We start from the raw sequence: 14,908 nt of genomic DNA on the forward strand, positions 1-14,908 counted from the left end.
GGTCAGAATCTCCAAAGAAGTTTTTTCCTCACAGTAAGCTTGCCAGCTTAGCTTATGGGTACCCATCTGAAATGATTTCCTTCTTTAAGTACATTCAAACTTCAAGGGATTACAGCTAAAATTTCCCTTTGAGCTCTGCTTTCACTTTATTCCCTATATTTTTATATGTAATTATTATTTTTCATTCATCTCAAGTTCTTTTTTAATTTCCCTTGCAATTTCTTTGACTCATTGGTTGCTTAAGAGTATGTTGTTTAATTTACACATAGGTGTGGATTTTCCATTTTTCCTTCTTGTAGTAATTTCTAGTTTTATTCCATTATAGCTAGAAACTATTCTCTTATGATTTTAGTCTTCCTTAATTTTCAAAACTTTTTGTGGTATAACATACAGTCTGCCCTGGAGAATGAATATTCCATGTGTACTTGAGAGAACTATATTCTGCTGTTGTTGAGTGGAATGTTCTATAAATATGTTAGATCTAGTTGGTCTATAATGTTGTTCAAGTCCTTAATTTCCTTATTGATCTTCTGTCTAGTTATTCTACACATCGTGCAGAGTGAGCTATTGAAATTTCCAACCATTATTGTAGACTGCTCCTGTGTTCAGTTTTGTCAATTTTTGTTTCATATGTTTTGGCACTTTGTCATTAGGTATATACATGTTTATAATTATTATATTTCTTGATGGATTAACCCCTTTATTGATATACAATGTCCTAATATGAGATATTTTTAAATGGATTTTGTGAAATTACATTGAAAGATATTTTATTGGTTCTTTCCTAGATCATGGTTGGAGATATTGGAACACTCTTTAAGATTCGTATTGGTCATACTAACTCTGGACCTTCCCCTTCCTGGCACTGTAAAGAGGTAAAGACATATCAACACTCCCATCCTTTGCAAAACCCTCTGCAAATTCTGTTCGGGAATTAAACCTCAAAGAGGCATTTCACACCTGTTATAAATTGATGGAATCAAACCTAGATCTTTTTAGTCAGTATATTTCTCAAAACAACAGTATCATATCCCCTTATTAATTAATTTCTAATTTATTGAGGGAAGCACCTCAAGTAAATAATCCTTTTACCTCTTTGCAAAGGAAAGAAAGTACTTGGGACTCTGTATAAACTCCCATTACTTCTTCTTTTTATTTTAGTTTTAACTATTTTATTATTTTTTTTTATTAAGTATAGCTGAAACAGTGTTACATTAGTTTCAGGTGTATAACATCGTGTTTTGACAATTACAATGCTTCTTGATATGGTTGCACTATTGATGAAAAGGTGACTAGGTAAATGTCATCTGTTTCAGAAGAATTGTAAAAGTAGACCATTTGCGTTGGTGAAATAATAATCTGCTAGATTTGAATGCCAGCTCTCAAATTTGGTCTATTCATGCTAATCAAATAATGCCACTTGAATACTTTTAGTAGCAAAAAAAAGGCTTACATATTCTAAATTATTCAAATTAAAAATTTTACTTATTACTATAATTGCCAACAAACAATCTTCAACATTGAATATGAAAAATCTTGTTATCCATTTTTGTGTATGGTGTAGTTCCATCTTTTGTCATTTCAAAATAAATGAACTTATGTAAGCAAGTTCTCAAAGTGCAAAGAACATTTAGTCAAACTCCTGATATTCTTGGCAGACTTGTTCTACAGTTTGGTAATATGTGAGAAAATTAATGAAGAATTTGTGGAAGATGAGTAATCCCTTAAAAATACTTTTATTCTATTAGCATATATGTATACACACACACACACACACACACACACACACACAGTTGTTAATAATGCCATCTTCTTTGGGATGCCTGGGTGGCTCAGTTGGTGGTTAAGTGTTTTCCTTTGGCTGGGGTCATGATCTCAGGGCCCTGGGATCGAGTGGGTGTCAGGCTCCCTGCTCAGCGGGGAGCCTGCTTCTCCCTCCTTCCCCCTGCTCTTCCCCCTGCTCATGCTCTCTCTCTCTCTCTCACACAATCTTTCTCTCCAATCAATAAATAAAATCTTAGAAAAAAAAGCCATCTTCTTTGCATTAAAGTCACAAAAGATCCTGAAGGAAATTGAAAAATGAAACTGTATAAAAATATGAATGTAGAAGTTAGTTTCAGACTTAAAATTACTGCCTGGCTTCTATATGAAATAATTTTCTCTTTTATGCTATACAGAGTTTTTGAAGTATGATATTCAAATTGATACTTAAATGATCAGATATAATAACATCTTTTACTTTTTCTTTCACAGTAAGTTAAGCTAATTTATGAAAATTATCGTTAATACTCCTGCCATCTCATTTGATTGAAAACCAATAAGCAATATTATATTCATTATACGTATATATTCAGCTGTGATATTGAGACAGTGGTTAAGTGATCTGAAAAGATTTTATAATATTGCAGAGGAAAGACAAAAAATTGGCTGAACAATCCTGTTGTCTCTCTTTGCCTGACAATTACTCTCATTGCAAGGCAACTTATTTGCCTGAGTTTTACCTCACCTGTCTTTGAGTACCAATAAAGAAGAGAGATGTTCTTGATTCAAAGTTTTATTCTAGGTTGATAAAGCACTTATATAATTTACTAATTTTGCCAAGTTAAGTTGCTAGGTAATGTGTTGGGTATTTTCTGTTCAATTCTTATAGTATAGTTTAGAAGTTTAAAATTTAAAGTAAGCCAATTTGTGCCTATAACTTGAAGGGATTTGGATTAAAACATTTAGTCCATTATAGCAATAATGATACAACATTTCCCCAGCCCATAAAATAATCACATTACTTTTAGGACTTTAATCTTGGTTCTTTCAAGTTTAGTTAAGAAGATTACAAAATAAAAAGTTTCAAATGGTGGTTTATTTTGTATTTCTTAAGTAATTTGCCTTGGGCTTTACTTAAAATAACCAAATCAAATAGCGAAGCCAGCAGCCTTGCAAACCAATGGTAATTCTGTGTGGTTTTCAGGAAGCCTTTCTAAAACTGTGATTGTACCAAAATCACACATGGGGTGAATTTATGAATGCAAATTTCCGGGCCTTACCAAGATCTATGAATTAGTAAGTTTAGGGATCAAAAATCTATTTGTATAACAACCTCATTTCTTAAACACATTAAAATAGAAATCTCTAAGGCATTTTAAAGACTATAAGATTAATTTATCAGATAAAATAACACTCACTAAAGCTTTTAAAACAATAATAGTACCCTACTCATGAAAGGCTAGATTTTAGAATCAGGAATCATAGTTTCTACTTTCTGATGATTTTTGGTATTCATCTGATCCTAGCAGAATTTATTAACATCTTTGTTTAACTCTAGGATAATGTAATATGGCATAATAGGTATACCCAAATAAATAATTATTGCTCAAGTTTCATTCATTGCTGAGGACCCACAGAGAAAAAACTGTATCAGTTTGAATCTGTAGTGCATGAAATCTAAGTTCATGCTAACATTTTATAATACCATTTTGAAATAAAAAATGTATTTACTAAGGGATTGGAACAGGTAAGTAATAGATTTTTGAAAATTGTAAATCTCTTTCTAAATAGGAAAATATCGACACTTAAAAAATTGGGGAGGAAATTGGTATTTTTAGCATTTCAATATAGAGAAATTAGAAATAGAAAATTTCAAAATAAAAGAAATGCCATTGTACTTGAGATGGCAATAAAAAAAGAAATTAGCACTTTTCTTGTCAAGTATTCAACAACTTATTGTATTTAAAAATAAGTAACATGATCTACCATGAGCTAAGTGTCAGGCTTGGATGAAAACTTTTATTTGACTCTTTGATAAAGTATTCTTACATTTCTTACAAGAAATACTGTTGCTCTGTAGATACAATTGTGGAACATGAATTCTGGAAAAAAGTTTTATATACCTGTTCAACGATGGTTAGCACGAAATCAAGAGGATGGGGAAATCTGTCGAGAATTTCCTGTTTTAAACAAAGGACAACCCATGCTTCCAGGTAGGGAAGATCCAACTCCAGGAAGCACAAATAAAACTTGTTTGCCTAAATGCTTAAGGACAGGGAACTTGATAAATACATATTGAGTAAATGAATAAATGAACAAATAATGATTAAACAATTGTTCATTTCTTACCAATTACCTCTTCTGCTGTGAGAGCTGCATCTAAATATTTTGTAGTTGTTTCATGTACTGGCATTCAGGAGTATGTTTTTGTCTACAGTTAACCTTGCAGGGAGGTCAAATGAAATTCCTCTTTTTTTGTTTTAAGATTTTTTGTATTTATTTGAGAGAGAGACAGAGTACAAGCAGGGGGAGGGATAGAGGGAGAGGGACAAGCAGACTTCCCGCTGAGCAGGGAGCCCCATGTGGGGCTGGATCCTGGGACCCTGGGATCATGACCTGAACCGGTCAGACACTTAACCAACTGAGCCACCCAGGCACCCCTGAAATGCCTCTTAATTTAAACAAGAAAATTAATTTTTAGAAGGTCATGAGACAATTGAGTGCCCAATGAAGAAGTTACTCCACGGCTAAGAAATGCAAGTCAGTGTACACTTTCCCCACCAGGTTCTACCTTAGTTTTGAAAAATTTACTACTTGATCAGGAAGTAAAAACCGAACTGCTCAATGACTTTTTAAGCATTGACCAAAAGCAGAGGTGTGTTCAATCCTTATGTAAATATGGCTGAGAAATAGGCTCTGCTTGGGGTTAGAGAGTCACCGTGTACTGCATAGTTCAGGGTGACTCTGTAAGAGCTGTTTGCTCTTGTGTCTGCTGGCCTCTGTTTTGGAAGAGAATAGGAGAATAGGAGAAAGGTATATAAGAATTATTAAATGGGTAATTTGCAAAAATAAATTTTTCTTCTATCCAGAATATTTCCTACCCAAAATGGGATATCTTAGTTTTCTAAAGCAATAAATGATAATAAATATTATGTGAAGATTAAGAAGAGTTCCACAGTGTCATACAATCTAATGTTAGGCTTAGGTACATAATAACTTGTATAACTTTTTAAGGGAATGTAGGTAAGTAAAACATTTGCAGAGGCTGATGATTCCATTGTGGTTTTTAACTAAGGTGTAATAAACTGTTAATTTTCTGAAGTTAAAATATTTTTGAAAATATATGAATAGTTCCATTTGCTGAAAAGTGAAGGCTTGTATGAGCATTGTTCTCACCCTTCATAAGCATTTTTATCACCCTTTATAAGTATTCTCAACATTCTTCCTCATTAGCCTATTTTCTTTACCCAGAATGAGACATTGGCCAGGTGCCCTGTTCCTACCCATTGCTAGCCAGGATGCAGAGGTTACTTTTTGCTTTTTTGTCTCTTATTTTAACTGTAAAATTCTGTTCAAAGGATGCATATTATTCAAATACATACTGATTTTCCTTGCTTTGTTTGTAGTACTTGGTACTTAAGGTTTATTAATAAACATTTTCCCCCAGTTTCTTCACCCAGTTGAAGAAACCTCTTATATGTTTTCTCTGTGATATCTGTACTCTCTCATGTGCTGTTAATAAACTAGGTAAGCCCTTAGTTATCTAAATCTCATTAGTAGATATAACAAATGATAGCTGATCTTAGCCATACTTTTGTTTAATATTCTAGCAAAGATTGGTGCTATGTATGAAATGATGTTATTATAGACAAGTGGCAGCTTTCTCTAGAGATAGAGACATCAGTTCTAGGTGGTATAAACAAGGAAAGTCTCAATTAGTGTCTTTTTTGCTATATTGGTACCTTTGAGTCCATAAAGAATTAGGGCAGTATTTGTCTTTTTTTTTTTTTTTAAGAGAGGAAGAGAGAGTGAGAAGGGGCAGAGAGAGGCAGAGGGAGAGAGAGGCCCTTAAGCAGGCTCTGTGCCCAGCATGGAGCCTGACTCGGGGCTCGATCTCACAACTTTGAGATCATGACCTGAGCCGAAATCAGGAGTTGGACGCTTAACTGACTGAGACACCCGGGCACCTCAGGGCAGTATTTGTCATTTAAGGTAAAAGGAAGTCTAAAAGTGTTTGCCTGATTAACCAGTATGCTATCATATGTACCTGAAAAAATATGTTTTATGATTATGGAATTATTTTTCTGCTGTGGATAAAGGTTACTAAGATAACCAGAGCAAAAAATGGAGTTTTTCAGGCTGGTGAGGTATTTCTTTTTAATTTTAATTTTTAATTGTGATAACAAACACAATACAAAATTGACTGTCTTAACATTTGTAAGTGTACATTTCAGGAGTGTTAAGTATATTCACATTGTACTGCAACAGATCTCTAGGACTTTTTTCATCTTCCCAAACTGAAATTTTATTTCTTCTTTTGTGAATTTTGGCAGATTGTCTGTTTCAAGGAATTGGTCCACTTTACCTAGGTTATCAAATTTGTGAACAGAGTTGTTCATAGCATTCTTTTAGTATCATTTTAAGTTTCCATGGGGTCTGTAGTTACATTCCCTCTTTAATTTCTGATATTACTAATTTGTGTCCTCTTTTTTTTTCTCAACTAGCCTGGCTAGAGGCTTATTGATTGTATCAATTTTTTGGAATTACTTTTAGTTTCATTGATTTTCCTCTCTTGATTTTTTATTTTCGATTTCATTGATTTCTGCTCTAAGTCTTATTTCTTTACTTCTTGTCTACTTTGGATTTAATTTGCTCTTCTTTTTCTAGTTTCCCAGGGTGGAAACTTAGGTGATTGATTTTAGACTTTTCTTCTTTTCTAATGTATGCATTCGATGTTATAAATCCCTCAGCATGGCTTTTGCTCCATCCCACAATTTTTGATAAATTGTGTTTTTATTTTAATTAAGTTCAAAATATTTTAAAATTTTGCTTCAGATTACTTCTTTGCCCCATGTGTTATTTAGAAGTGTGTTATTTGATCCCCACATATAATGGAATTTTTCAGTTATCTTTCTGTTACTGATGTCTAGTTTAATTCCACTGTGGTCTGAGAGAAGACATTGTATGATTTCTGTTCTTTTAAATCTGTTAAGGTTTGTTTTATGGCCCAGACTGTGGTCTGGGTGAATGTGCCATGTGAGTGTGGGAAGAATATGTGTTCTGCTGTTGTTGGATGAAGTAATCTATAGATGTGGATTATAAACAGTTGATCAACAGTGTTATTGAGTTCACTTATGTCCTTATTGATTTTCTGCTTGCTTGATCTGTCCATTTCTGAGAGAGGGGTGTTGAAGCCTTCAACAATGATAGTGGATTCATCTATTTTTCCTTGCAATTCTATCACCTATTCTATATGAGTTTTTTCTTATGTAGTTTGATGCTCTGTTGTTAGGCATATACACATGAAGTATTATCGTGTCTTCTTGGAGGACTGACCTTTTTATCATTATGTAATGTCTTTCTTTATCCTAGATATCTTTCCTTGCTTTAATACCTGCTGTGGCTGAAATTAATATAGCTATTCTTGCTTTTTTTGATTAGTTTACCATGGTATATTTTTCTCTATCCATTTACTTTTAATCTATGTGTATCTTTATATTAAAAGTAGGTTTCTTATAGATAAAATACAGTTGAGTCTTATTTTTTAATCCACTGTGACAATTTTTAATTGGTTCATTTGGACCACTGATGTTCAAAGTGATTATTGATATAATTGGATTAATATATACCATATTTGCTACTGTTTTCTATTTGCTTCTTTTATTCTTTGTTCCTGTTTTTGTCTTTCACTCTTACTCTGTTTTTGTGATTTTATTTTATTTTTTAAATATTTATTTATTTGACAGAGAGCACAAGCAGGGGGGATGGCAGGCAGAGGGACAGGGAGAAGCAGGCTCCCTGCTGAGCAAGGAGCTCGATGCGGGGCTCCATCCCAGGACTCTGGGATCATGATCTGAGCTGAAGCAGACCTTTGTCTAACTAAGCCACCCAGGCACCCCTGTTTTTGTGATTTTAATAGAGCATTCAATTGAGAACATCATTCCATTTTCTTTCCTTTCTCAGCTTATCAGTTATACTTAAAAAAAACCCAAACTTATATTTAGTGGCTGCTCTACAGTTTCAAGTATACATTTACAACTAATCCAAGTCCACTTTCAAATAACACTATACCTCTTCATGGGTAGTGTGAGTACCTTATAATAACAAAATAATTCTTTTCTTCTATCTCTTGTATCATTGCTTTATTTTTTTATATATAAGAACACATAAGCATATATTATGTATACATTCATAAACATACATAATTAAATGCATTGATGCTATTATTATTTTAAATAAATTTATATGTTAAATGAATTAAGAATAAGAAAAATAAAAGTTTTTGTTTAATCTTCACTTATTGCTTCTTTGATGCTCTTCCTTTCTTTATATAGATCTGAATTTCTGACCTATATTATTTTCCTTCTCTTTTAAAAACTTCTTTTAACAATTCCTGCAAGGCAGGTCTACTGGCAACAAATTTTCTCAATTTTTGTTTGTCTGAGAAAGTTTGTATTTCTCCTTCACTTTTGGTAGATAATTTCACCGGGTACAGAATTCTACTTGGTGTTTTTTTTTCTTTCAATACTTTTAATATTTCACTCTACTCTTTTCTTGCTTGCATGGTTGCTGAGAAGTCAGATGTAAGTCTTATCTTTGTTTCTTTATAAATAAGGTTTTTTTCCTCTTTATTTTCAGGATTTTTTCCTTTATCTTTGATTTCTTATAGTTTGAAAATGATATGCCTAAAGTAGTTAAAAATTTTTTTATTTTGGCACTTATCCTTCTTGATGTTCTCTGAACTTCCTGGATCTTTGGTTTGATGTCTGACATTAATTTGGGGGAATTTTTAGTCATTATTGTTTCAAATATTTCTTTTGTTCCTTTCTTTTTTCTCCTGGTATTCCCTTTATGTGTATGTTACACCTTTTGTAGTTGTCCCAGAGTCCTTGTTTTTCAGTCTTCATTCTCTTTGCTTTTCAGTTTTGGAGGGTTCTATTGATATATCTTTGATAGCTCAGAGATTCTTTACACATCACATCAGTGTAGTATCTACTAATAAGCCCATCAAAGGCATTCTTTGCTTTTGTTATAATTTTTTTAAATTTTTTAATTTATTTTTAGTTAAAAAATTATTTATTGGCAGAGAGAGAGAGAGCACAAGCAGGGGGAGATGCATGCAGAGGGAGAGGGAGAAGCAGGCTCCCCACGAAGCACGGGGCTCCATCTCAGGACCCTGGGATCATGACCTGAGCCAAAGGCAGTTGCTTAACCAACTGAGCCACTCAGGCACCCCAGATAATTTTTTTAAAGGTATTTTTTAAAAAAGGTATTTTTATTTTTTTTATTCATTTTATTTTTTTAAAGATTTTATTCATTTATTTGACAGAGACACAGAGAGGGAACACAAGCAGGGGGAGTGGGAGAGGGAGAAGTAGGCCCCCCTTCTCCCCACCCCCCCTGCTGAGCGGGGAGCCCAGTGTGGGGCTCCATCCCAGGATCCTGGGACCATGACCTGAGCCAAAGGTAGATGCTTAACGACTGAGCCACCCAGGCGCCCTTAAAATGTATTTTTAAAGAGAGAGAGAGTGTGTGCATGCACAAGTGGGGGGAGGGGCAGAGGGAGAGAATCTTCAAGCAGACTCCCCACTGAGTGCACAACCCGATCTGGGCCTTGATCCCATGACCCATGAGATCATGACCTAGGCCAAAACCAAGAGTTGGAGGCTTAACTGACTGAGCCACTCAGGTTCCCCTGTTACAATGTTTCTTATTTCTAGCATTTCTTTTTGATTCTTTCTTAGGAATCCCATCTTTCTGCTTACATTGTCCATTTGTTCTTGCATGTTATCTGTGTAATCTATTAGAGTCTTTAGCATATTAATCATAGTTATTTTAAATTTCTAGTCTGATAATTTCAACTGCCCTGCCATGTCTGCTTCTGATGCTTGCTCTTTGTCTTCAAATTGTGTTTTTTGCCTTTTAATATGCCTTATAATTTTTTCTTGATAGTTGGACATGATGTACCAGACAAAAGGAAATATACTCAATAGGCCTTTAGTAATACAATGATGAGGCATGGGGGGAGGGAACGGTTTTATAGTCCTATAATTAGATTAGAAATCTATAATTAGATTTCAGTCTTTAGTGATTCTATGCCTCTGTACTGTGAACTTCATAAGTATTTCTGTTTTTTTCCATCCCTCTTAGGTGGGACAGGATGGCTAGAGCTGGCTAGAGTTGGGTATTTGCCTTCCCTGTGGTCACTGAGGCTCCATTAATACCCTAGCAGGTTAGGATCTGGTTAATTTGTTTCCCCTGAGGGCTGGTCTTATTAAGAAGAACATAGTGCTCTGGTGTATTTTAAAATGCTTCCCTTTGCCCTTTCTCTGCCAGAAGTAGGAAGAAAATTTTCTCCCATATTTACTGTGAGAACCTAGGTGAACTCCTGAAGGCAAAACTCACAAAAGTGCAGGGGGCTCCTATGATTGAGAACTCCTATGATTAAGAACTCCCCCTGGAGTTTTTAACTCTCAGACTGCAATGAACCTCCAGCAATTTGTTAATTATAGTTCAGAATTTCCTATGCCAGCAGTGGTTCCCATGGTAGTTTCTTTTCTTTCTTTCTTTTTAAAAAAGATTTTATTTATTTGAGAGAGAGAGACAGAGACAGAGATAGCGAGAGAGAGAATGAACGGGGAGGAGAAGGAGAAGCAGACTCCCACTGAGCAGGGAGCCTGATGCGTTGCTCGATCCTGGAATCATGACCTGAGCCGGAAGGCAGACGCTTAACCAACTGAGTCCCCCAGGCGCCCTTCTTTTTTTTTTTTTTTTTTTAAAGATTTTGTTTATTTTAGAGAGAGCATGAGTGGGGAGGGGCAGAGTGGTAGGGAGAAAAAATCTGAAGTGGACTCTGTACTGAGCATGGAGCCCAATGCAGGCTCGATCCCAACCGGGAGATCATGACCTGAGCTGAAACCAAAAGTGAGACGCTTAACCGACTGAGCCACCCAGGCATCCTTCCATGGCAGTTTCTATTCATGAGTCTCTCTACCATCTAAGCTGTGACTCCTTGTTTGCTCATCTGTCTCTCCAATCTTGGGGGCTGTAGTTTGCCCTGTGTCCTTTTCTCTTTTTTGGATACAAGAAGAGTTGTTGGTTTTTCAGTGTGTTCAGCTTTTTGCTTGTTAGGATGCAGTGGTACCTTTGAAGCTTCTTACATATGGAACTGGAACCAGAGCTGAAACTCTATACCCATTAAACAGTAATTCCCTCTCCTTCATTTTCTACTTTTTATTTTCTATGATTTTGACTACTTTAGAATCATGAGTGGAATCCTATAATATTTACCCTTTTGTAATTGGCTTATTTCACTTAGCATAATATTCTTGTGACTCATCCATGTTGTACTGTGTAACAGGATTTCCTTCTTTTTTAAGGCCACAACATGTTCCTTTTTGATCCTCAGACTAGATAATTTCAAATCACCTGCTTGTTTTCAAGTTCACTGATTCTTTTGCTGGTCAAGTTTACTTGTTAAATCTGCTTAATGAATTTTTCAATTTGGTTAATGTATTCTTCAGTTCCAGAATTTATGTTTGGTTCTTCATAGTTTATACCTCTTTTTTGATATTCTCATTTTGTGCAGTTTTCCTGATGTTATTTAGTTGTAATTCTGTGTTCTCTTTTAGCTCATTTTTTTATCTTTAAGATGAGTATTTGAACTCATTGTCAGGTTATTCATAGATTTACATTTCTTTATGTTTTTTTTTTTTTGAGATTTAATTTGTTCCTTTTATTGGCCAAATATTTTTTTTTGGCTTCATACTCTTTCTCCTCTCCTTCAGCTACCGTGTGACATGAGTATCAGATTTTTTGTTATTGTTCCACAGGTCCCTGAGGCTCTGTTTATTTTTTTCTCTTTTGTTAAGTTGGATGATTTCTATTTACTCTCTCTTCAAGTTCACTAATGTTGTCTTCTGTCCTCCTCATTCTCTTGACCCTATTCAGTAAGTTTTAAAATTTGCTTATGGTGTTTGTTGAGGTCTAAGATTTCCATTTGTTTCTTTTTAAAATTTTGTTTTGTTGATACTTTCTATATTTCCATTGTTTTTGAGAGTGCTCATGATTGTTTACAGTAGCATTTTTATCATAGTTGCTGTCAAGATTTTGTCAGATAATTCCAATACGTGTTACCATTTTGAAGTTGATATCTCTTCTTCATTGTCTTTTCCCATTTGATTTGAAATTTTCCTGGTTCTTCATATGCTGAATAATTTTGGATTATATCTTGGATATTTTACATACTATTATTCGAGGCACTGGATGTTATTTAAATCCTATGGAGAATGTTTATATTTTTGTTTTAACAGGCCGTTGATCACTGGTTAGTTTCAGGCCACAAATTCCAACTGTCATCTGTGGGCTGTGGTTTCAATGTCAGTTTAGTTTTAAAAGATTTGGCAGTGCTATTCAGATCTGTCCTACCTGTATACTACTCATTGGTGAATCTGGGGCCTACATCGAGGTTTATCTGTTGGTTTAGATCTCAAAGTATTTGATACTGGTATTCATGCATCTTTAGCTTAGGGATGAGCCCAGGAGTTAATAAAGAGCTTTCTGTGTTTGCCTTTCTTCCCTCTGTGAACCTCTTTGGTACTTTCCAGTTCCTTGGCTCCTGTTTTTGGTCTAAAGCTGATGCTTTAGTGTACCTTTTTGCTGTATATTTCTGTAGTCTTCCTATGTCCAGGGCTAAGCAGTGGTAGAACAGAGAGAGCAAAGAAAGCAATTGAGATTGGCCCCACCCTACTGAAGCTCAGATCCTGTGAACAGAGGCAAAAGTTCTCCCTCAGAGTGTTGGTTCCTGTTTGCTTCTGTGCCTAGGCACTGGGATGTGAGAGAATGGAGAAATGAAAGACTAAAAAAAAAAAAAATCGTAGAATATCTGTACTATGTGTTAGGAATTTTCTTTCCTGCTTCTTAAGCCTGAGCAAGAGGGCTCTCCTGAGCTCCCTGTGTCTGAGCTTCAGTGCCTATTTCCAGGTTTCTGGTGAACTGAGTTCAGGGGGGAAGATACCAGGGGACAAAAAAAGAGGACACTGCCACTTGTTGGTACCTCAAAATCTGTTCTTCTTTCTCAGTCCCCCGGTACAGTTTACCCTTCAGCATTTTCCTATAGCTGGTCAATGCATTTTATCAAAATTTTATAGCTGTATTCTGTGGGAGAAACTGGGTAGAGTGTGTTACTGCATTTTAACTGGAACTGGAACTCTTGATTAGCTATAAGTAATTTTTCTATCATATGAATAATTCTTGGCATATAAAGCTTATTTTTCTTTTGTTGTCAGTGACAGTATATGAAGTGCTTGTGGCAACAGGTGAACGTTGGAATGCTGGAACAGTAGCAAGTGTGTACATTTCTGTCTATGGGGAAAAGGGAGATTCAGGATCCAGACAACTATTTCGATCGAAGAGCTCCTTCAGTTTTTTAAGAGGACAAGTAAGTGACAAAATCCTTTGATTTTTTTAAAAAAATTGTGGTAAAAAAATAAAATAAAAATTTACTAAAGTCATAACTATGTTTAAGTGTTTTTAAGTTCACTAGTGTTAAATATATTCATAGTAATCTAGAAATTTCTCATCTTGCGAAACTGAAACTGTACTCATTAAAGAACTGCATATTTCCCTCTCCCTTCAGCCCTTGTCAATCACCATTCTACTTTCTGTTTCTATAAATTTGACTACTTCAGATATCTCATATAATTGGAATCATACAATAATTGTCTTTTTGTGCTTGGCTTATTCCACTTAGCATAATGTCCTCAATATTCATCCATGCTGTACAGTGTGATAGGATTTCCTTCCTTTTTAAAGCTGGATAATATTTTATTGTACATATGTACCACATTTTTTAACCCATTCATCCATTGATGGAAATTTTGGTTGTTTCAAACTCTTGCTTATTGTGAATAATGTAATAGGTGTGCAAATATCTCTTCAGTACCCTTCATTCAATTCTTTTGAATATATGCTTAGAAGCAGGACTGCTGGATCATATGAAACTTCTATTTTTAATTTTTTGAGGAATTGGCATAGTGTTTTCATAGCAAATGCACCATTTTACAGTCTCATCAACAATGCACAAGGGTTCCAGTTTCTTCACATCCTTGCCAACACTTATTTTCTGTTTTTAAATCTTAAAAATTTTTTTACAGTAACCATCCTAATGGTTGTGAGGTAATGTCTCTTTGTGGTTTTGATTTGCATCTCTCTATTGTTAAAGTTATTTTCACATCTTTTCATATGCTTATCAGCCATTTGTATCATCTTTGGAGAAATGTTTATTCAAGTCCTTTGCTGTTTTAAAATTAAGACATTTGTTTATTTCTTGTTGAGTTGTAGGAGTTCTTTATATACTCTGTATATATCTCTTATCACAAATATGATTTGTAAATATTTTCTTCCATTCTGGAAGTTGCCTTTTCATTCTTTTAATTGTATCATTTGATGCTCAGAAGTTTTTAATTGATGTAGTCTCCCTTGTCTATTTTTCTTTTTTCTTTTTCTATGATTTTGGTGTCATATCCAAGAAATCATTGCCAAATCCAGTGTTCCCAAGTTTTCTCCCTATGTTTTTTTTCTAGGACTTTTTAGTTTTGATTATTTTGTTTAGAATTTTAATCCATTTTGAGTTAATTTTTGTATATGCTATAAAGTAAGGGTCCAACTTCATTCTTTTGCATGTGGGTATCTAGATTCATCAATAGTATATTGAAGAGATTTTCTTTTCCCCATTAAGTGGTCTTGACACCTGTGCCAGAGATGATTTGACCATATATATATGGGTTTATTTCTGGGCTCCCTGTTCTATGCTATTTGTCTATATCTCTGTCTTTATGTTAGTACCATAACATTTTAATTACTATAGTTTTGTAATATGTATTGAGATTGGGAAGTGTGAAATCTCTAAGTTTGTTCTTCTTTTTTA

At 34.5% G+C, this 14,908-nt stretch overlaps 1 protein-coding gene across 1 annotated transcript in view; it reads left to right on the forward strand.

The window, feature by feature from the left end:
- The first annotated feature begins 561 nt into the window (after positions 1–561).
- The window catches only part of RP1 (RP1 axonemal microtubule associated), a 225,993-nt gene continuing 211,646 nt past the window's right edge, over positions 562–14,908 (forward strand). The window contains 3 exon segments of the mRNA XM_081817120.1: positions 562–875; positions 3,842–3,974; positions 13,269–13,420. Coding sequence (XP_081673246.1) covers positions 792–875; positions 3,842–3,974; positions 13,269–13,420 — 369 coding nt within the window. The 5' untranslated portion in view covers positions 562–791.

This window comes from Leptonychotes weddellii, chromosome 4 (assembly GCF_054177405.1).
Source record: "Leptonychotes weddellii isolate Sample4059 chromosome 4, ASM5417740v2, whole genome shotgun sequence".
NCBI classification, from domain to species: Eukaryota; Metazoa; Chordata; class Mammalia; order Carnivora; family Phocidae; genus Leptonychotes; species Leptonychotes weddellii.